The 23,748-nt window shown below is 39.2% G+C and overlaps 1 protein-coding gene across 1 annotated transcript in view; it reads left to right on the top strand.

Moving 5' to 3' along the window:
• Nucleotides 1-23,748, top strand: part of HSPA12A (heat shock protein family A (Hsp70) member 12A) — a gene marked incomplete at both ends in the record, with an annotated part of 55,222 nt that overhangs the window by 10,576 nt on the left and 20,898 nt on the right. The window contains 5 exons of the mRNA XM_084264646.1: nt 4,669-4,754; nt 6,960-7,087; nt 13,157-13,343; nt 14,235-14,339; nt 16,902-17,018. Of these exons, the coding sequence (XP_084120772.1) occupies nt 4,669-4,754; nt 6,960-7,087; nt 13,157-13,343; nt 14,235-14,339; nt 16,902-17,018 (623 nt within the window). The remainder of the gene's footprint in view (nt 1-4,668; nt 4,755-6,959; nt 7,088-13,156; nt 13,344-14,234; nt 14,340-16,901; nt 17,019-23,748) is intronic.

Genomic DNA, 23,748 nt, shown 5'->3' with positions numbered 1-23,748 from the left:
TCTGTAATTGTTTGGGGAATTGCAAATCAGATAGAACCCTTTGAATGGTAAAAAAAGAAAATGCTGAAAAAGAATCTTCTCTATTTTCCCTTCCTCTTCTGGTCCCCTTGAAAATGTACAAGGTGTTCTTTGGCAGTTGCTTAGGTTAGGACTAAAGTCAGAAATTGTAATTCTATACACATTTAGTTAAATTACCCAAACCCATTTTGTAAGCACTCATATTTCACATTAATGTTCATATTATTGTTTCATAAGCAAATTAAAGAATTTCTATTCAAGAAGTTTGCATTATACATAGAAGAGTATTTTAAATATTGGTGTAAGTATTTGACAATTTAATATAATTAGGATTCTAAATCAGTTTTCTCCATTTATTTTGGCATGCAAATTGTCAATGTTTGTTTAATGCATGTTGTTTAGTTGTTGTTTTTTTTTTTTTTTTCACAGTGTGTAGTCCAAAACAGATAGAGACCCACAGTAAACATGGGAGATAAAGCTGGAACTTCAGCTATGTGGGACACTACTTGATGGTGCTTTTCCATTACAGAAGCCTTAATAGGTCATCCTCCTTCTAAGAACTGTTCCAAATACTGTGATACTACCCAGGACATCTTTTTAAATTGTTAGGAGGAGGAATTGACTCATAAAGGCTAGGCAATATTTTTTGTTGCATGATTGCAAATAGGTTTCCTTGTTGCCTTTCCCCATTCCCTGGCTTGGAACAGTTGGGTTTTTTCCTTTCAGATCAACCAATAGCAGTCGATTAGAAATAAGAGATTTTAATATATCCAGCTCTTTCTGGAATACCCATGCATTTACCACTTACCAGGACAGAGTTGTAAAAATTGTGACACGTGCATGTTTTTTTCCCCAAGCAAACACTAACTCAACAAAATACAAATGCTCCCACATGCACAAATACAGAATCACAGAATTACTAGGTTGGAAAAGACCTTTAAGATCATCAGGTCCAACTGTTCCATTCCTATGCTAAACCATATCCCTAAGTACCTCATCTACCCTTTTTTTGAACACATCCAGGGAAGGTGACACAACCACATCCCTGGGCAGCCTGTTCCAGGCCCCAACAACTCTTTCAGTAAAAAAATATTTTTCTAACATCTAATCTAAACCTGTCCTGGCACAGCTTGTTGCCATTTCCCCTTGTCCTATCAACTGTTACTTGGCTGAAGAGACCATCACCTCTCTACAACCTCCCTTCAGGTAGTTGTAGGCAGAATATATTTTAACCATTCAGTTTAGATAGGGTAGGGAGCAAGATGTTCCACATTTCCTAATTTAATTTACTTTTAACAACTATTTCAGTGCTTGCTAGGAGAACTCTTGCCATTGAAACCAGGGTAACTGGCTTGCAAGATATTTTCTGTTAATGCCAACCACTCAGGTAAATGAAATTTTAACTTCCTGCACTCTGAACTGCACTCACTCACTGTTTAGCTCCACAAACTCTCTGGCAATGTCAGGGCCTCTTGTAACAGCTGAGTTACAATACAGCAATTATGGCTGCCCCAATTACTGCACACGATTAGTTAGTAGTCTCATGAAATGAGCTGCAGTGTAATGCAACTGCTGCTTGCACCAGTGTGGTAGCAACTCTAGAGAAGCAGTACAATGGGATGTTTTGGTGAAAGTTTCAGTTTGCCTCTGTGGGGGTTTTAGGATTGCCTTCCAGGATACCCCTTTCTTGATCCAACAGATCTCCAGGCTGGTGGCATGTAGGCATGTAGGACTCACTGTATTTAGTTGTGTATTTCTAGGAGCAGCAGTGAACACAGTGCAGAATGGTCATGAGTTTGGCAGGGTTTTTAACTCTGATCAAAAGTACCAATGAAACACAGAGAACTTAAACTTCAAGCAGCATAGAGCAGTTCATAACTAGGAAAAGTTAGCCCTTCCACAAATCCAGAATTCATGTGTGAGTTTTTAAGAGGCTTCTGAAACTGAAATGGACATTTAATTTAAAGATTTTTCAATGAAAATATCTAAGTCACAGTAACCTCAGGCAATGCTACAAGTGTGGGGAAGAGTGGGTGGAAAGCTGCCTGGTGGAAAAGGACTTGGGGGATGAGAGTGAACAGCCAGCTGAATATGAGCCAGCAGTGTGTCCAGGTGGCTAAGGCAGCCAACAGCATCCTGACCTGTATTAGGAATAGTGTGGCCAGCAAGATTCAGGCAGTGATTGTCCCCTGTACTCAACACTGGTGAGGCTGCACCTTGAGTGCTGTGTTCAGGTTTGGGCCCCTCACTCTAAGAAGGACATTGAGTGTCCAACTGAGGTGCTGGAACATGTCCAGAGAAGGGCAATGAACCTGGTGAAGGGTCTGGAGCACAAGAGTGATGAGGAGCGGCTGAGGGAACTGGGCAGTGGTTGAGTCTGGAGAGAAGGAGGCTGAGGGGAGACCTGATCCCATGATTCTAAGTCTGTTTTCTGCTTTAAGCAGCATTTTCTATTGGGTAGCTAAGACATGCCTCTTATCTCTGCTTAACACTTTTTATTTGTTAGCAAATATTTTTATACTTGTGGATACAGTGAGTGTCCTTGTATGGATTTTACACCTCTGCATTATTGAGTTAATTGAGTTGAATAAATTCTTGATAGAACACCATGTGAGTTAGCACTGTTTCATTGGATGAGTGTGAATGTTACACTGCTTATTTAATCACTGCTCTCTGAGACAAAAAAAATGTGTATGCTGTTACACAGGATTTTGAGTTGCATATAGAGCTATAAATAACTTCTCAAGATTCACCCAGGCTGATAACTGAAGACAGGCTGGAAAACAGGTTGCTGAAACATGTAATGAAAAGAATTTGTAACAAGCACACACTGAAAACACTTAGTGATTTAATATTTGTGCTCCAAAGCCAGCATCCTAAGTAGGGAAAATGAACCAGTTTTCCAAAGATGCTGAGTCAGGATTGTGATGCCCCAGTCTGCTCAGGAGGTGTTTGTTCAGGTCCAGTCAGGAATAGCAGCAGGATCCCAGGGAACTGTTTTGTTACTAATTCCTTTTTTCTTTTTCCTTTGTGCTAAATATTGTTCCTCACTTCTATGAAAAGTGCCATGTTGATGGTACCATAATTAATCTGTTTTGAAAAGAGGAAGAAATTGCACAAAGGGAGCAGATAACAGCATCTGAGGCTGATAACAGCATCTGATCCAAATATATCTTAACGAACCCAGCAGATTCTGTGCCTGTTGTGTTTGGCCTGTGCCTTTTTGTACTTTAACACAGGAGGAGTAACATATTCTTGAAGAACTTGCATAGGAAACATGAACATCTTGCTTCTGCAAGTTCTTCTGAAGATCAGGCTCAGCATGCATATTATAACTTGAACTGCAATAAACATTGTTACAGGAGCAATATTAAGATTTGGAGAAAGATAATATATTATTTTTTCCTGTGGGCAGATTATCCCATAATTTCCTACTGTGGAGTTTTTTGCATCTTTCCTTGGAAAAACACATGTTTTATTATCAGGAACAACAGGATTCTTCATTGAGTAGCTCTAAGGTTGGCTGGATTTCTTTTTGGTTGGATTTTTTTCCATCATAGCCAGAGGGTAATGGTCTGACTTGTCAGTCATGTCTAGAAATAACGTGCTGTACATAAATATGTATTTCATTGTGTGATACATCCAAGTAGGTGATAATAAATGTTGAAATCAGTTGTTTATTATGGTTATTTAGAGAGTAATTCTGCTTTACATATAATCAGCATATATTCTACAGGAGATCTATCAGTAAACTTGAGGCTTAAACTTGGAAGCAGAGAGGTATGAGCATGGGCAGGGTGTGTGGCATTTTTTCTCTAATTTCATTTTGATAAATTATTGAGGTTTTCATAAAAGAATGACATATGTAAATCCAGCTCAGTCATCAGTGCTTAATTATTTTAATAATCCGTTTCCTTTTCTATCGTTAATGGGGCAAATATAAGAAGGAAAAATACAAATAGTGCATTACATATTTGTCATCTGGTATGTTCCTTTAAATGAAATTTCAGGATCGTATGCTGTGTAGAAATATTTCTTTGATGATTTGTTAATAATACTTTCCATTTTCCCAGCTGGATTCTGTCCTGCACTAATACTAACATCTGCAAGATGTTTCAGGGCAGAGTGTATTGAAGAATAAAAACAGAGACAGCATTGGGAAAGTTTCAGCAGAAAGGTTCATGATGAAATAATTGTAACTTATTCTTATGGCGTTGTCAAGTTGATATCAACTCCTCTTTTTCTCTTAAAACGAGTGTGTCTGTCTTGATCTCACAATTTGTGTTTAGTTTCTGCATTCACCCACTTAAACCTTTGGTGATTAATGTGAGTGTACAGAGTTCCAGGCACTTGTCGGCTGTGGCTTCTGAATACATTTAGGAAGACTTTAAAAATTGTACATTGTAATATGATAGGCAAAAGAATGGAAGTTAGTGGTGAAGGTCAGACAAACATTTAAAAAACTAACTACATTTGTGTCTTAGCATGTTGTAAGGGCAAAACCATACATTTTATGTGGCAGCTGTGAAATTTGTTTTCTCTTTTACAAGATCTGTTACAACAGGAAAAACAGCGTAGAAGTATGCAAAGCAACTGTCTCATCCTACTCATTCTGCTTACTGACACTGAATAATTTTTGTTTCCTTTCAGATGCAGTTTCCACATCTGCTTACTCATCACCAGCCAAAAGTTTGGGAGACCCTGGAATAACTCCACTGTCTCCATCACATATCGTGGTAAGAAATGTAACACACTCTGTGTTGACATTACTTTCTCCTGGCTGTTTGATGGGGTGTAATTTCTTTAGAAAGTTGTTATTTCCTCCTATAGTGATCCCCTTTATGCTACACACAGTCTTCTTAAGTGACGTTTTCATAACACTGGACTTGGTGGCAGAGCTCTCATTTATTCTGCTTGCTTGATTTTCTCTTGCATATTTTTATATCAAACACGGGGGCTTCTTGATCTTCAGGGTTGCCAAGTCTTAATCACTGATTTGTTGAGGTAGTCCCTGAAAACTCTCATTCTATTCAGAAAAAAAGGAGGATATATATGATATTCAACAGTAAAATCTGAACTCCTAGAGAAAAGAATCTCCTCCAGCAGAGAGAGGGAGAGAGAGAAATTGACAATTGAACTGTTTTGTTTTCTTAAGGAAAACCCACCTCTGTATGCTTTCAGAAGCAAGCCAGTGTCCCCTATGTCTGTATCTATTATACATCATGTTCATTTTATTGACAAACTCCCTTTTAAACTAAGTCCCATCATTTTTTAAGATCATCTGCATAATCTGTAACACCAGATATGCATTTCTTTATATTGGAAGGTATCATGTTCATCGCTACCCTTGTCAGAGTTCTTCCTTAGCTTTCTGAATCAAATTCAGACTTGTACAACATCCCTTCTCAGGATTTCTAGAGTTCTTGTAAATTTTTTTTTATTCCCTTCTTTCTCCATATACTGTAGAACTTCTTCCTTTTATTCCTGTCCTACTGATTATGTCCTCTTTCAGTTAGGTTTGCTCCTTAAGCTCTTAAAGGAAGACATATAAGTAACATACTGCTCTAGTTGAAAAGATCTATTAGAAAAAATCCACAGAAGTCTTTCATTGTGTGAAACCAAACTGTATTACTCCTGTTTCTCCATTTTAATTAGCAAGCCTGTGGGATGATCTTGGAAAATGTAGGGGTACAGTAGAAAGGTGCTGGAAGAGCAGCCATGAAGATAAAAGATATGTGAGGAAGATGGTGGAACACTGCTCACAGCCCAAGGACGTTCTGCAGTTCCTCTGTAAAAGATAATGACAGTTGCTTCAAGATATTATCAAGTACAGGCTGGACAGCAGTGGGGGAGGATTCAGACTTGACCTGTGTGGTAACAGTCCAACAGGGCTGCTCGTGGGTATTTTGCCAAAATGATGTGTGTGCAGGTGGGTGTATTACCCTCCTTCACTATCTCCTGTAGCTTGTAGCCCTTTCGCCAGGGTTTCCAGCTAGTTCTCTTCCATCTTGCTAAGCTGTTAGTGCTTTAGCAGTTCCTTGTTGTTCATTACTTATTCCTCATTTATATGGGATTTATGTTAGGCACCAGCATACTGGTGAGTGGTACGATGCCTTGTTTATTCACATCATGCCTTCTATCACATCATTATGATTTGGACCATAACCCTTCCACCTCTTCCACTTAATGTTCCTATGTTGCCCTTGACTCTCTTTTTCAGGGATTACATGTCAAAGGCAGGGAGAAGGATGCAAAATCACTATAGGCAACTGAACAGCTTTCCACATTCTAGCACAGGCAGGAAAGAATGCACGTAGTGCTGGCAAAGTCAGTGTTATGTAAATTCTTCATAAATAAATAATTATCATGGGACAAAAAGCTAATTGCTCTGTGTTGGGTTGTTCTGTCTCTGCTAGTTTTGAAATGCAGTAGTATTTCATGTTCAAGGTAACTCCTAAGATCACCAAATAAGTCCCAAAGATACCACCTTGATGGGTATAAGCGTATTCTTCAGTTGATCAATTTAAGGGGAAAAAAAAAAACCACAAACACAAAGAAACCAACCCCAAAACCAATAACCTGGTGTATGGCCATAAGTTTAAATGATACAGGAGAATAGCCACTCCAAGAAGGAAATGGTGTGTGTGCAGGTGGGCGTATTACCCTCCTTCACTGTCTCCTGTATGAAGGAAACCCTTGATTCAGAAGCTTATGTATAAAAGGCTCCAGCAAATATATTGAGTTGTATATTGAATTCCCATTTCCATTGAAATGTGGAGCTTTCTGGTATCAACTTTGGTGACAGATGCAGCTTTGGAAAAGTCCTTATTTTCACTGAAATGATATTCATGTCTCAGAGAGCAGATACATTGAAGGGTAAGACAGGCTGCACTTATTGTAGCCAGTGACTAAGTGTCTGTTTTGCTTCTGCTATTTAACAGAAGGACTCTGATGCAGATGATGCTGTAGAACAGTTATTTCTTGTTGTTGTGGCTATTGATTTTGGCACGACATCCAGTGGCTACGCCTACAGCTTCACCAAGGAACCAGAATGTATTCATGTAATGAGGTAAGGGCTGCAATGCAGCATTTAGTTTTCTGTCATGATAACATGGTTTGTCTGCAGTAGCTGTAGATATTTTTACAGTAGGCTGAAGTATCTGTATTTGTCTGCAACTGCCACAGTGTACAACTTTCTCATGGTTATAGTTTTACATCTTACTGTATTCTAATTTGCTTTAAAATCAATTTGAACACATCCCCACTTTGTTGTTTTGCTGAGTTTGGATGATATGAGTAAAAGGGAGGGATCAGTGAGTATTTAGCTTATACTGATAACTAAGGCAAGATGCCCTATCTCAGAGATTGATTCATGATTGTGAACATTAAGTTTTGATGTGAAATCTGTTCTGATTATATGTATGTAAGGGACAAATTTTAGATGCTGTTGTGTGGCACTTTATAAAAATTATTCTTTATAAATTCAACACAATTTGCAATCACAAATGCAAAAGCTATTGTGGCAGGTCCCTCAAAGGGCTTCCCTACAAACCATTTTTGTAATGTTTTTGTTTTTTTTAAAAAAGTTGGGGTTTTTTTTTGATAGCTAAAAGCTTATAGAATTCTTCTTCAAGCATCTTGAAAATTACTATATTGTAACAAGACCCCCTGTAATTTCAGACATAAGCAAGATATGTATGAAAAGCTTAGCCATGGAAATTCTTCTAAACAAAGCTGCTGTAACTAGTAGTAGGTAATCTACTGGTTTAGCCCTTGTAATATTGAGAAGAAAAGGGCAACCTGTTGTAGTCCAATGTGTTATTCTGGAGTTTTTCTAAACAAAGATGTAGCTGAATGCAGCGTTCTCAATCTCAAGAGACAGTATTGATTGTGCAGTCAGCCTGCATAGTTGCTTTGTATATGGTTGCAAAGCTTTTCAGGGATCTGACACAACTGCATGATGTGAAATAATATCTGAAGGGGGGTAATTTTGGGGAAAAATCCAGTTGCAAAGATGCTTGCCTTTTTCTGTATGGACGAGTAATGCTTCAAGGCCGTTTCTGCCCCCCATTCACCTATTGTTCTGCAAACAGTATGGGAAGCAGCATGGTGCTAGACTGGAGTTCAAATGACAGGCTGTGTGTTGCTGTCTCAGACAGGTTACTGGGTTGTGGAGTCAGAATCTATGTATATCAATTCATATTCTCTTTTGACAGCAAATAATTAACCAGATTTCTTAAAGAAGTTGGATGAAGTGAGGGAAGAGATCTCTGAAACTGTACCTGAGCAAGCCTAAATTGTGTATTCTATGTTATTCTTATAATCTCTGTTCAGATTTTACTATGTGAAATCCCTACTGATTTTAGGGATGCCCTTTAAATGCTTTGGCCTCAAAATTTTACTTTCAGACCTGATTTTGCCATCAGGTTTACACTACACTGCAGTAAATTGCACAAGAGATTTTCCTTCCCGAGTATCAAGCTTCCAGCTGTAGATCTCTGGGACATTGAAATCTAGGTGCTGTGTGGCCAGCTGGGATTATATTCCAAACCTTAAGGGACATTTTACTACTTAGAGTTCAAAACACCATATTTTGTTCCTTATGCAATAATGGCAGCATGACTGTGATTTTTAGATCTGTGTAGATCGTATATGAGATACTGATGTGGAAAGAAATCATTCATATATTTCCAGCCAGAAGGGAGGAATGTATTTTGGGAGGGAAAATCTATTCAAATTTCCAACTGGTATTTCAAATGATGGAAAATATTTTAACATCAATAATGATTTTTATTTTTATTTTAAATAAATATTGTTGTTGGGGAAGGATTTGGGGGAAGTTATAGCTGAAACTGACTTCTGAAATAACAAGTATAATGTTTTTATATATATTTTATGTGAAGAATCATGAAATAATGAAATTCAATGAAAAGAATAGTGAAAAGCTTCATTAGTTCAGAAGGTGTTAAGAGGTTTGGACTCTGTATATAACGAGGCTTACATGTAGGATAATTTACAAATAATTCTGCAGTGTGAATGTAACTTCCCGCCTGCACTGGGGAATGTTTACACTAAAATAAAGCACAGCAATGATGCATGGTCCTCTCTGCTTCTTAACATTTTTTCCACCTTCCTTCCTTAGTGTTGATCCTTTCCAGACATGTAGCTTTCTGACTGCCTTTTCACAAAGCTGCTTTTCTGTGAATGCCTCAATGAAGGCTAAGATGCCTTCACTTAGAAGTTCCCACTTCAGGAAAGAGTGAACACACAGGGCCTTAGTACCATATTTGAGTGCACTGTCAGCACAGTTGTGGTTCTAGTCATGCAATTAGTAGACAAAGTCAAGTCTTTGACAGTGTGAATTTATTTACTGTGATGGCCAGTACTTAAAAAAAAGTATAGAGGCCTAACATAGTTCTTTAGGCATATACTTAGCTATAAATGTATGAGTAGCCTTACTTACTTCAGCATGTGTTTGGAGTTGGATGCATGTTTCTGTATGACAGATGAATGACTTCACCTTGATCACAGAATATTAGTTACTGTTTTATCAGGTTTAGGTAGTACTTCACACCTCTCAACTCTTACTTGTTCCCCATGGTTTCTGCAAAGATAGTTGTGGTTACCTTCAGACTCTTGTTGCAGAGTAGAAGCACACGTTGCAATGAGTGCTATTTTCTGTATACCTTGAGACTGTGAGTAAATGTGTATCAACAGCCAGACCATGAGTTCTGCAAGCTCTTCAGCAGGCAGGGCAGTGCCAGAGCTGCAGTGACAGACAGTTTGGTGCTGTAGAATGAGTTAATAATGTCTCCTTTGAAGGGAATACAGGAGGTCTTACACAGCTTGGAAAACTCCTGTTGATTTATGTGCACTTACATGCAGTTATGTTTTGGCTTCTGGTTAAATTGTAACAAATGGAATGTAAGTGTTTCACAAATGGAGAAAAAAGAAATGGAAAAACTCCTGTGATTCTGAAACAAATTGCAGCCTGTTTGGAAAGATGGGGAAGGTGGTCTTTTTTTCAGTGTAACTTTACTTCAGCCTTCAGATTTTTATTTTTCCTTCTGTTCCCTGCTTGATCGTGATCCTTGGCAGAAACATCCTTTCCTTTCTTCTGCATAGACCCTTGTAGCAGTGCTGATGATCCCACTGCTTGGCTTCCTTGACTGTTACGCTGCAGCTGTGGATCTAATTTTCATCACTCTGCATGGATCACTCTCTTTGCTCTATCAGCCAGACTCACATGTTAAGGAAGGGCATTTCTCTAACCTCAGTGTAACGCTGTCATCCTTTCCACACTAACTTTCCTCTTGTCTCTATTTTCACTTTTAATATATAACCACATCCTCTGTGGCTATACATGGGTCTGTGCTGCTCTGTCAGATGACTCCACTTTATTTCAGCCTAGGAACTGGTCTCATATGTCTGAATCTAGGAAGAAATCTACCTTGGGTTCTGCTTGAATAGAATTTTAGCTCTGACCCTGCTTTGAGAAGATATCCCCTACATGCGTTTAGAGTGCTGCTGGCATGTATTAGGCCATGATTTTAGTAGGTTGGGTTTTTTTCCCCAATGGCATTATTATCATCATTTGTAATGTTGGAACCATGAAAAAGACCTGCAAAGGGAAGTGTTGAAATCCTAACCCTACGGACTAGAGGCTTCCACTAACTGGGGTGAGGCTGGGGGTCCACCTGAGAAGAGTGTCCCAGTTAGGAGTTACCACGCACATCCCTTTTCAGCTGCTTCTCTCTAGAAAAGATGGCATCCAGGAATATTTTTAAAGCTGATTGCAGACAGTAAAATCAGATTTCCCTTTCTGTTTTCTTATTGCTCTTTCTGTAACTGAACAGTAATACAAGCTGAGAACTTCAGAACTTACTGAACAATCGCTGCATCTTGTTTCCATCAGAAACTCATCGGGAAGTGAACACCCAATTCTCTAAGTGGCTTTGAAAATTTGATCCCATACCACTGAGCATCAATTTGTCTCCATTTGAACTGCACCTTAAGTGTACTTATTTCAGAAAGAGAAAATGTGCCTACCCGTAAATAAAAATAAAGAAGTATTGCTAATAGCCACATCCTATTTATGGAATTTCCCACTGGTGACTCAGAATGAATCATTAATGATTCCAAGTGAACATGATAACAGTCTGTCTCCTCTCTGCTTCCAGAGTGTGTGTGGGATTTAATGTTCTGGTGAAATAGGCAGTGTTTTCTGTTCATGGGCAGTGGGATCCCAGCTTCTTCACATTGGAACCATATGTTTGCTGTAACACCTACTTAGAGATTTTGGAGCTGACCAAGTACATTTCTAGCAGCAGGTTAGAAGAAATTACTTGGAGCAGAGCCCTTGCCAGCTGATAATAGCTTCAGGGCTGAGCAGCAGGACTAGGGAGATTTAGGAAATTTTTTTCAAGTGGAAGAAGGTGGAAATCATTTCACTTCTCATCATACTGCTTCTGCTTGCAGAGCAGTGGAATTGCCCTCAATACTGAAGTAAATTCATAGACATGTGGTAATTCCCTGCCATTGCTGCTACAAAAAGGGGCAGATTTTGCTCTGTTTGACTTGTTTGGATGGTCTGAAGGGTTCTCAGTACTTTAGAAGATTACAATCCTTGTCACTTCACCAAGTATTAACCCCTTAGATTGAAATTCTCGAAGCCTGTTGACTGCCTTGGTCTGAAGACCAGTTAATTTTTGGTTGGTTCAATTGTTTCTGAGTGAAAAGGAAATGAAGATTTTTTTTTTCTACATAATCTTCCTGTGTCACTTAAACAATTACTGCAGAACAAGGCAATCCTTGTGTGCTTCAGAACAAGGACCTTGGCAGTAGTGTATTATGGAAGTGCGCTTTGCTATCTTTAGAATAAAATGACCAACACGTGGTTTAATAATGAATGCAGTTGCCTGTGTGATTTTAACTTGGCTCCTGTTTGAGCTGCATTATGGTTATGTCTGAGAGCACAAAGCAGATTTTCCACTGATGCTTTTTTGGGCAAATGTTGTCTGGTAAAATGTTTGTTTCCCATGCTGGAAGTACAAGTGTATGAAGTGAAGTGGAACTGTAATGCAAATTCTTCCATTTTGCTTTTTTTTTTTTTTCATGGATAAGTGAGGAGGAGACAAGAATGTTCAGAGCTGTCTCTGATACAGCATTCTACTGTCTGAACTTGTCGGCCCCCATGCTCCCCAGTTCCTCCTGCATTTAATGTCTATTCACATATTCAACAGTCTTTCTTATTTCCTTATTCAATCTGTGAAAGAAGCCCTGATTTGCTTTTTGGGTCTTCCTGAAGACCCAATCTTTAGTCTTCACAATCTTTAAAATATAGGATAGCTTTATTCACTGCTTTAATAGATGGTGATGAGGGAAATGGTTTTGTGCCTGTAAGATACTTGGGGGTTGGAGGAGTCTGCTTAATTTTTGACAGGCTATAGTTTTTACAGCATTTTGGGCATTTAAAACACAAAGTCCATCATCTTCAGGTCAGTAAAGTGCAACATGGGGGCTCAACATCTGCAGACATGTCTTCAGAGTTTGAAGCATCCAGGAAATTAGGTGTGTGAAGAGGTGTTGGTTGAACTGGCTGCTCTTGCTTCAGAGAGTATTTTGTGTCAGCAACACAGATTTAATCAGCTTCTCCGCAGTGTGTTGAGCTGACTTAAACAGGTCCACATTTCAAAATGGGGAAATGCCCCGTACATGTAAGCATGTATAACATCTGACTGACAGTTGGGCAGGACACGTGGAGGATTTTGGGGTTTCATTTGCAGTGCTCTTACGTAATTACTGGTGTTTTTTTCCTTACAATATTTATTACTTGTTAATTGTAGGTAGTTTACTTTAAGGAAAATGTATTCTTATGAAATACAGAGTATGACTGCATCCCTAAAAATTATACAATTAACTGCAAAATGTATTGGATCATCTGCAATCACAGTCCTGTTTTCTTGGATGTGAACAAACCACTTGGCTTTGGTATTATAAGGGTTGAAATGAGTATCTTTGGAAGGAAAAGCAGTGTGCACAATCTGCCACCGCATTGTTTTTCTCGCAATAGGTTATTTTTTTCCTGCTGCTCTACACATTAGTATCACTTACTGAAGCCATTTCTCTTGTTGTATAGACGATGGGAAGGTGGAGATCCAGGTGTATCCAATCAGAAGACACCAACTACTATCCTCCTAACACCAGAGAGAAAGTTTCATAGCTTTGGGTATGCAGCAAGAGATTTCTACCATGACTTGGATCCCACTGAATCAAAGCACTGGTTGTATTTTGAAAAGTTTAAGATGAAGCTACATACCACTGGTGTAAGTAATAACTGAGTCTTGAATAATTGTGTATTTGCTACTCAAATAATTTTCCTGTGGACAGTGCTAGATTTTGCCTCAAGACTGTGAACTAGATGTGAAGCAGCTCTGTTTTTAAGTTGAGAGAGTAAATAAAGTAAATTAACCTTTTCAGTTAACATTATGATTCATTTTGCTTTTTGCTCCATTTAGCAAGTATATTTTGCCAGCCTTCTTTCTAGATCTTCAAAGTTCAGTATCTGCTTTGCTTAGATCTTCGTGTCCTAATTTTCCTGGGTGAAATTTGTAGCTGTCTAGGGAGTCTCCATGAGGTCGGTTTGTTCTGTGAATTTACTCAGAAAACAGAAGTAGAACATAAGAGCCAGACTGAACACGAGAGCAAATTTACTCAGAGTTCATTGTCAAAACTTCAAGTGCAAATCATGCTGTTAATTTGACGTTATTCCTGTTGATTGTATTTTTGTCTTTAAGCTAAGCCATTCTAGAGCTTTGGGACTTGGCCAGTACTTTCTATACTGAGGTGTTTTCTGGTTTCATGTGTTGGTGGGAAGCCAAAAATCTGTGCTTTTAACTGTTAACTTGGATTAAATATCTTGTGTATGCAGCTTCATTGCAGTTAATTACAAATAACTTTGTTATAATTAGTCCATGTTCTCTCCCTGCCTGCCCTTATTTGTTGACATGATAGGTATTTAATAACAAAGTCTAAAATAAGCAGCAAATGTCATGCTCCAGGAAATTCAAGTGATGACTTAGATCCTCTTCAGAACAATTTTGTCACTTTTTCCTAGCCAGGTGGATAAAGAATTCTTCTCTTTCCTCAAGCAGTGGGAACTAATTTCATGTTTACCTTTTCTGTTTAATAACTTCCAGTTCTTTTCTTTCATGTAGAATCTTACTATGGAGACAGACTTGACAGCTGCAAATGGCAAAAAAGTCAAAGCACTTGAGATATTTGCTTACGCTCTGCAGTTCTTTAAGGAACAGGCATTAAAGGTAGGGTAATGCTTCCTTATCTAGATTTTCTGTATTTATAACTGGTATAAATGTGAGCTTAACACTTCTAACCTTGCCAAGCTTTGACCTCAGTAGTATTTGATGTAAACAAAGCAAGGCAGCTGTAGAAACTCTAGGCAGGCTGTGGACTCTGGAGAGCTCATAATAGCCTGAAGAGATTTCCTCTTGCGCAGGGGAAGCTTGGTGCAATAATAGTAAGTGTATCACTGTGATGCTGAGTTCTGAGTATCTTCTTACCAGCTTAAATATATTCTACTGCTTTGTATGTTTGTTTGCTTGGTTTTTTTAATAAGAAAACATCGATTTGAACAGAAAATTCAAAAGTACAGGAGCTGAAGATCAGGAATTAAATTTGAGACAGGGTCCTGTCCTCATCCCCTACACTTCTGCTGCTGGGGTGATGCTTGGGTTGCTGCTTGTTCTGTGTTCATGTGAGATTCTCTCTCATGCTAAAGAGTTGGCACTGTGAAATGCAGTAGGATGGGTACCTACTGATGTCTCCTGCCCCGTCTTGTCTTTGTTTTGACTGATTAAGCAAAGGGAAGTCAGATGAGCTGGATTTATTTTGGAATAAAAACATTATTGAAAGCTCATTTATAATTTGGTGACATGAGTCTTGCTGTAAGTCTGCACAAAGATGGATGACCTGCTGAGCTGTACAAGCTGCTACCCTGATGGAAATAGTGTAATTATGCCAGGGCAATGATCTGTATGGACTGCTTGATTGCACCGAGAGGTTCAGCATATTACCTGTCATGGAATTCTCCACCAGCACAGGTACATAGCCTCCATTACCCAAACCAGCTCAGGTCACTCTGCACAACACTCCTTTATCCTGTTTTACACAGCTAAACTGTATTCATGCCAAAGAGTGGCAGTTAGGCTATGGTATTTTGGCCCTGTGCTGACCCTTTGCAGGGGCAAATTTCACGTTGCTGTGCTGTGAGATACTAGTTGGTTGCCCTGATCCTGGATGCACCTTTATGAAGAAAATCTAACGAGCATTAGGGAGAACCGAAAAGCAAGCCAGACATCTGTAAGGGTTTAATTTGTGAACTCTACTGTAGTGTCATGACTGCCTCCATTAATGTTGCCTTTTTTGTTTTTTTTCTTTTTTACCTACTGTGGCAGGTGTTGGTAGGGAGAATGAATTTTGTTTTCCATTTCCCATTTGAAATAGCTGTACTCATTTCTTGTAATACTCTTTTTGTGTCACAAGATGAGTTTTTTTGTGTTCTGCTGTGAAATACATTTCCCCACTAAACAGTTTTTGAGATTTAAAATCTCACGTGAACAGTCAAAGGTGAATTAAGTACACACTGGCTTCAAAGGTGCCACCATAATGTCCATGTAAGCATAGTAGTTGCCAGGTCAAATCAGAATATTCACCCAACCAAGCATTGTTTAACATAGCCTTGTTGTTAAAAACTAAGCTACTTCTTAAGGTTACTTCTTAAAGTTACTTGAACCTGTGTATACTCTGGGGAGATTATTAGTGAGTATGAATGCTTTTGAGTACAATCCTATATATTTGCTGTGCTGCCTGTTCAGAGCTTTAGATATCACTTTCTTGGTGTTAATAAATAAATCCTTGTGATATGTGAATGCATGCTGAAACTAATTAGACAGGTGATGTAAGTGGACTCTTACTTTGGACTATAATCTGCCCGTTCCCATGCCCTGTGCAGTATAAAGGTACCACTTTTCTAACGTGGATTCTTGAGCTGCAGCATAGCTAAACAAACACAACACCTTGGCACAGCACATGCAGAAACGTTTTTTTTTTATATTCTAAAGGCTCCTTGTTCACCTTTCTGAACCTTTCCCTGTTTAGATGGAAATTTAGATAGGACATATGGTAATGACATTTTACTTGGAAACCTTCCCAAAATATGTCAGTATATCACCTAATTTGCAAATGCAATACAGACTTTCCTCTTTTTAAGGGGGGGGGTGGGGAAGGACAATAAAAGAACTAAACTAGTCTTGAATGTTTGCTTAAAGCAAAATTTTCAAGGAGCTATCAGTCATTTTTTTAAAGGGTTTAACTGTAACTTCCCCTTGTTAACTGAGTTGTAAAAATTTGATTTAAAGGTAAGTGGTATATAAAGAGGTCATTGAAAAATCCAGATTGTAAAACATAATGTTCATCAGTGATACCTCAAATGCTTTTCTGTGTATTAATAAAAGATGCAAGTGTGAATTCTTCAAACTAACAGCAAATCCCACACTGTGGCTAAGAATGCATATAACTGTTCTGTAGTGTATGAGCTGCTTTTGGAATAAAGAACTTTTCTACTACATGTCAAGCAGGGATCTCTTCTATAGGCCTCCTTGAGAAGGCATCAACCCTAATCCCAGCTTTTGGCACAGTAAAGAATTCTTGAAAAGTTGGCAATAATTCTAATTTGTAGCATAGATTTTATGGGGAAAACACTGAAAAGAGAAAGTTACTGTTACTGGAGCCAGCAGAAAATAATGTTTTCTGAATAAAGCTGACACCCATCACTTTGTATTTGCCTCTGTTTTTCTTTTACTTAGGAGCTCAGTGACCAAGGAGGCTCGGACTTTGAAAACACTGAAGTAAGATGGGTCATTACAGTGCCTGCTATCTGGAAGCAGCCTGCAAAGCAGTTTATGAGACAAGCTGCCTACAAGGTAAGAACACAGGCTGGATGGAGAAATGCCCCTGTAAGCCCTAGTTGATTGTCTAGTGATAAAGGCTGTTTGGGACAATTAGCTCTAGTATAAATGGTATAAAAAATGGTCTAGAAAAGTCAGACTAGAAACACTGAAAGAGAAGTTCACTGTACCAAGCTGTAGCTTGAAGTCACATGTAATGCCTTAAATGCCTTTTTCTTTGTTTACTTTTATATATTGCTGTCCATCACTGCAGACTGATGTTTTAGTCTTTTTGAACACTGTACTGCTGAATTCAGTGCACATGGAACAGATGCAGTTTTGAGACCCAAGGGGAAGTTGATTTTAAAATACTGGACACAGTTTTGTTTTGTTACAGACTTTTTTATTTAAAAAAAAAAAAAAAAAAAAGGAAGAGGAGGGAAAGCAAAGAGCATCCTCAGTGGGACTTTTTCCCACAGTAGGAATGAAAGGACTGTGAACCGGATAGTCTGGATATAAAATTAAATTAAAATGTTATTTTCACCAGTAAGAGGTTTATCTGCATTTAACCCTTCCCCCCCTCCAGCCCTCCCAATATATGCACTTCCCATATACATGTCCTATATTTCAAATTCAGCTTGTGTCTTTGATACAGAAAAATGTACATTCTTTTCATCAGGATATTCATTTTCCATTTTGTTTTTATTTATTTCTGGTCAGAACCTTGCGTAACCCATTGGCAGCAGCCATGCGCTACACAGTTTGTAAAACAGCTAGTAGTCACATGAGTAATTTGCAGAGTGCTCCTGGGAAGCACCCAGATTTTTCTAACTCTGTTTCTAACTATCTCTAATGTTGAGCAACGTTTTTCTTAACAGTCGTTATTGTGGGATTGCTAATGCTAGTGCCAGAAGCAAAACACTCTTAAAGTTCTGATGGAAGGACACGGTTGTAGGTAAATCTGAAACGCTAGAGACCCATTCATTATCTTTGTATATTGTTGTCTGCCTGCTGTCTGTGTGCATGTGTGCTCGTGAACCGGGAGCCATGTAAGGAAACAGGGCAGGGTAAGGTAGATCTCTGGGCATTTCTCATTTGTGGCACAATGGAATGTTGTTAATTAGTGTCTGTGTCTGTGGTGGTGTCTGTGATTGTGTACTTTTATTGGCAAGCTTGATAAATAGCAAGGACTGACAAGGCTTTTAACTCGGGGTGTGTGATCATTGCAGGAAAGCACAAGAGTTTAGGGAAAAAACTGATATTTACTTGACCTCACATGGTTGATTTTTTTTTTTTTTAAGAGGTGCAGAAAGCTGAGAGTTCTGCACTGCTGTTCAGTCTTTCAGATTCCTATTGCTGGCTCCAACATGTTCCTCAAACCAGTATGTACAGATGGATCAGAAGTTGCAGCCCATGTTGCTGGCTGTTGGAACATCCAAGCATCATGAAAATGAGAGCTTGTTGCCATAGCAGTAATTGGGGCATTGAGTAGAGAGAAGTGTGAAAAGGCAACGGAAGGGACTTCATTATTGGAAATACACTGAAGTACAACCACTAGTCTAAGATGAGAGTTAACTAGAGGGAAATGTTGATGAGCTGTGGAAATCTGCTTGAGATATCTGTGGCAAGTGAGGTAGCTCTAAGAGAACAGGAATAATAACAGCCTCTGTCATCAGTTCACAATGTAAAGCCCAGCCTTTCTGGACTGGCTAATTAGTTGTCTAGGCAAAGCTAAATATTGCATGGAATCAATAAAGTCAAGAAGTGTGGTAGATTTGCTTCTGCACTCAACATCCATCAGCTTTTGTACAGCCTACTCACAGTGCTTCTCTGACATCCTCTCATCTCTCTCTTGCCTTAAACAAAATGTTGCTAACCTGGGACTCTTCATCTGCCCAAGGCTCCTGCAATGCTCCCTTCCAGCTGCTGTGCTGCTTTCTCATTTGAATGAGTAATCTGGGTGTTCCCTTCAGCCCACAGTTTTTCCCCTCTCCTTCCATCCAACCTATCAGAATCCTGCTAATTTTGTCTGCATGACAGCTTTTCCTGTCTGTTCGTACTGCTGAGCTTTCATCAGGGCTGTCACAGATTTTACATCTCAGTTACTGCAACATCATTTCCTTGTCTTTGGCAACTGTACTCTGGCCTGCTTTTTATCTCCTCAGAATATTGCAGCTAAAGAGTTTTGTAGCCTTGCATTTGACAGGGAATCAAACTACATTTGACATCTTCATCTGTGTCATCTCAGACATAAGCTGCATGTCCTGGACATGAACTAATGCTAACTCATTTTCTTCCTCTGAAACTCTCTCTAAAATGCTGGCAAAAAAACACTTGACTGTGATGAACATGCTCATATGTGAAAAATGCTCCTCATTGCTTCTTGCTGTTACTCTGCCTGCCCCATCTGTAGTAATCTCCTGTGCTTTTTTATCCTTAAATCTTTTTATGCTTGAGTTGTTACATCTTGGAAGCAGGTATTTTTTATTCTCATTTGTCTTGCTGTCCAGGTTCTCCTGAGGGCCTGAGTCTGGTAGGCTGTAGAGAGCTGCATGTCTTTACAGCTTCACTTTGCTGAATAAAAATTGCTTTGTTGCTAAATAACAGTTCACAGATGCTTCTTCCTGTCCTTCATGCTTAATTCCCATGTGTCCAATGGTAGCTCTAAAGCTGTGTGGCACCTGTTGAGGCCTGATTGTGTTTGGAGAGGGAGTAGACTGTCATCTCTGTAGGACCCACTTTGGCCCAAGTTTCCTTTCCCAAAGTGTGTCTTCTGGGATTAGCGTGCATTGCATCTGTGTTTGTTACATCCTGAATAATGGCTCTTAGGATGTATCACTCAGGCTTCCCATTGTCCCCCCAGTGAACTATAAGGTGTCATAAATAGTGTTAACTTCTCTTGTTTCTGTGTCCTAGTTGTTCCATTTCAAATTCTTTGCTTTGGTGTAGTTCTGTCAGGAGTGCTGTATTTACCAGTATTAGGAAGAGGCCCATTCTCATGAAGAACTCGCATCGTGAGTAATAAATTCCAATTGCTGATATGTTTTCTTACTTTGGAGACTTTGGCAACGTGCTCTGGTTGGACAGTGTGTGGGAGGACTCTGTCCAGCTCACGTGGGTGGGACCTGCCTTTATTCTTTTCTTTGCAGAAGTACCAAATGCAACTTCCTGCACTGGGCCTGAGGTTTAGGCCCCAGCATGAAAAGATGGCTTAGGTGTGGAGGCAAGGCACATCCTGCTCATGAACATGGCCTGGCACTTCCAGCTTCATCAGAATGGCATGTGAATATGGACACAGAACCAGGAAACTTTGTGTCATTTGAGTTTCTTGTGACACAAGGAAATTCAGTGTTTTGTTAGTCTTGTGTTAGTGATGACAAATTAAAAAGAATCACATGCCTACTAATGGGAAGGTAAAACTCTAACTGTATTCCAGATCAGTTGTGTAGAAATCCATTGAATCTAGGTAGGCATGAGGAGTTGGTTCATTCTTAAAATCACTTTGCAGTCTTAATATATTACTACGAGCAGTGCTTTAATTCCTTATCCCAATGAAATTCCAGCACTGTAGATTGTTTATTAGAGGAACACAGGATCCAATATTCTTGACAGCGTGTTTCTCTTTAGTAAGGGCATTCTTCCAGCTCCTCTTTCAATACACAGTTTTTGCACACAGTAAGTGCAGAGCAGAACCTGCAGGCTGGAGTTCCTTGAACATGCCAATAGGAATAAGGTTTTAAGGAAGAGTTTGGAGTGTGCCAGGAGTATGTGAATACAGAAGTTATAAAATAAGAATGTAAAACATGACATACCAAATGCATTCAGGGCAAAGGAAAGGGAAAGGTAGTGCATTTTTGTGAGCTTGGCCAAAATATTCTGTAGGCTTAGAAACATTAGTTAGCTGGTCTAGTTAGAGATACTGAGGGTTCTTTTCTTTTAATATGAGCTGTTGATTTTAAAATGAAGTTCTAGAGTTCTGAAGCAGATTTATCTTTCAGTTACAAACAGTGAAATCTTCTGCATGGTGAGCTTGCTGTATAAATAGAGAGGCAGCCTAGGTTATAGGATTAAGTATGTGAGCCTGGAATTCCAGAGGCTGTCTTTAACCAGCTCTCATGCTGAATATTTATTAATATTTTCACATCAGTTTTGTCATGGGATGCACATGAGAATTAAACACTGTGTTCCAGGGGTATGGCACTAACATGCTTTGTAGAAACCTTTGGAGAAAATGAAACAAATCTGGTGAAAAAGTAATGTGGCAGCACATAAAATTCCTTGCTAATAAGAATGTGAAGCATGTTTGATTTTTAAAAAGATGCCAAGAGAGACTTAGATCGGTATCTGTGAGGCTGAGCTAATTTATTTCTCTTGAAGTATTTTCTTTGATGAATTAATCAGAACTGAGATTGACTTGCCTAGGCACAGTGTAACGGACTTCTCTACACTCCATAAAGAGGCAATGATGTTCAGGCATAAGCAGCACTGGGAACCAGGTGATTTCTATGAAACAGTGCTTGTTCATGGAGGCAAATGAGGCAGAAGTGTGTCAATGCATCAACCATCCTGATTATCTGTAGCTCCTGGGATTCTCAAGTCCATGATTTCGCTTTTGTGATATTAAGATCTTTTTAATCATAAGGATTAAAGTGTTTATTAAGTGATATGTTAGGGAGGATTCTGCATCTTGTAGCTATGTTTAATTAGGAAAGGATGACTAATTGAGAAGTGAAACTTACAGAGTGGGAACTCAGCACAGTGGGAAATGTCTACTAATTGATCTCGGTTTACACATTTTAATTACCCAGCCAGGTTCACATGAAAGTAGAGGCAGCTGGCAAAGCCATCTGCTAATCCAGGTCTGTATGTTTCTGTTTGTCCACTCCTGTGGCACAAGTTGGAATATTTGGAGGTTTTATTTTACTAAGCAAGTAAACTAGGAGGTTTTCATAGCGTTCTGAGTAAGAGTAGGCAGATGGATCTATGCCTGTCTAATAAAGCTGTGAAACTTGTGTCTCAGAATCTTAGAAACTGCCTGAAAGACCCCTGGAACCAACAGAAGTAGCCACAATTTAGAATGTTCCCTCTGCCATTGGAAAGACTGTGCTGGATGGGGTTTTCCAGCCAAAAGAATATAGCAACAGTCTGAAAGTCTTTCAACGACTATCAGGAGTGGGAGGGGAAGCGATGGAAGTTCAAAACCAAGTATAAATCATTGTGCACAAGGACTAAAATTGGTGGGTAGGGTTGTTTGTTAGAAGTTCATAGAAAGGACAATGAGGGACGATAACAGAGCAGTCTAAAAGATATCTTAGGTGCCAGTATTCAATTAAAAATACATTGAAAAGAAATACAAGCTGAAAGTGGAACTGTAGTGAAAAATATTAAGGAAAAATAGGGAGGCCTGAAGTTCAAAATAAGGTGCAACTGATAGAAAACAGCAGGCATATACTTTTCTTGGTGAAACTGCTTTCAGAGCCAGTTGTGGCCCTTTAATAAAATCAGCCTGAGCTGTAAGGACCTGCAATGAGGATATTTGGAAACAAAGGGAAAGGGAGAGCCTGAGACAGGAGGAGGACACTCAAATAGCAACAGGGTCAGGCTTTGCTGTTGTGGTTACTGGTGTATGCCTGTGGTATAAAAAGCATTTTTAGGATAATACAACATGAAAAATTGAAAAGCTTATGAGAATTTAATAGCTTCACTTTTCTAATGCACACTGGTCATAAAACTTGCAACTAATGTCCTCCTGCACCTTGGGGGATATAATGTAATGCAGCAAAGAACTCCTGGTAGTGCCACTTGGAGCTAAGCTTTCATTACAGCACACATGTGGTCTGTGGCAACAGTCACTTGGGAATGAGCTGCAGCAGCATCATCCTAGTGGAAATGCAGACTCTGTGCCACTGTGGTCCTATTTACCATCAACTTGTCAACAAACGTAACCCCTTCCTTAGCGTATTATCATTCAGCTCTATGTGAGTCAACTCTAGACATGCCAATACCTGTGAAAATGTTGAAGGAGTGAAAGGGCCAGGGGTGCAATAAAACAAGCAATTTGGAGATTCTGTCTAGCCTGTGATGCAAAGAAAAAGTTGGTTATTTCAGAGCCTTGTGGTTGTTCCCTTGTAAGGGATCCAGGATTCTTCCCCTAAGAAAGTTGTGTCTACATGTCTGAAATTACATCTGAGACCAAAATGTGATAGACTAAATGTGATGTCCTCAGTGAGGATGCTCTACAATTGTTGGTAGTCTTTTCTGTCTCACAAATAAAAGAAATCCTTTTCTCTCCCATAATGACCCAAGAAGCTTGTGCCTTGCTTGTGTGTAGGAAGAAATTACCTTTCTTTATCAGTGGTTCACAAAACCATTGGAGGAATAGGCAGAAGTAAACTGCAGAACCTTCTCCATTCATTGTAACCAGAAGTGAGATAATGCTGTTTCCTGGTTGGTAGCCAGTGGTTCCAGATGTTCCACTGTCATTCCTCAATGTCTGCTCATCAGCACATGCTGCAATCTTAATTTTCAAACCACTCTGCTCAGACATCTGCTCTTGTATTCATCCATCTCACTGATATAATCTGTGAGTGTCACTTTTATGCAGATTACAGAGGTCTCCCATAAAAAGTGAAGTATAATTGGTAGAGGACTCTTTGGGATTTAAGATAGCAACAGCAATAATCCTTTCATCGTGCCCCAAAGAGAAGGTGGTACCTCTATATCTCTGTTTCTGTCTGAAAAGCAGCCACTTCTAGAAATTAGTTCC

Source organism: Gallinula chloropus (assembly GCF_964237585.1).
Source record: "Gallinula chloropus genome assembly, chromosome: 5".
Classification (NCBI taxonomy): Eukaryota; Metazoa; Chordata; class Aves; order Gruiformes; family Rallidae; genus Gallinula; species Gallinula chloropus.
Note: the sequence above shows the minus strand (reverse complement) of the source record. Positions and strands in the feature narration are given on the sequence as shown.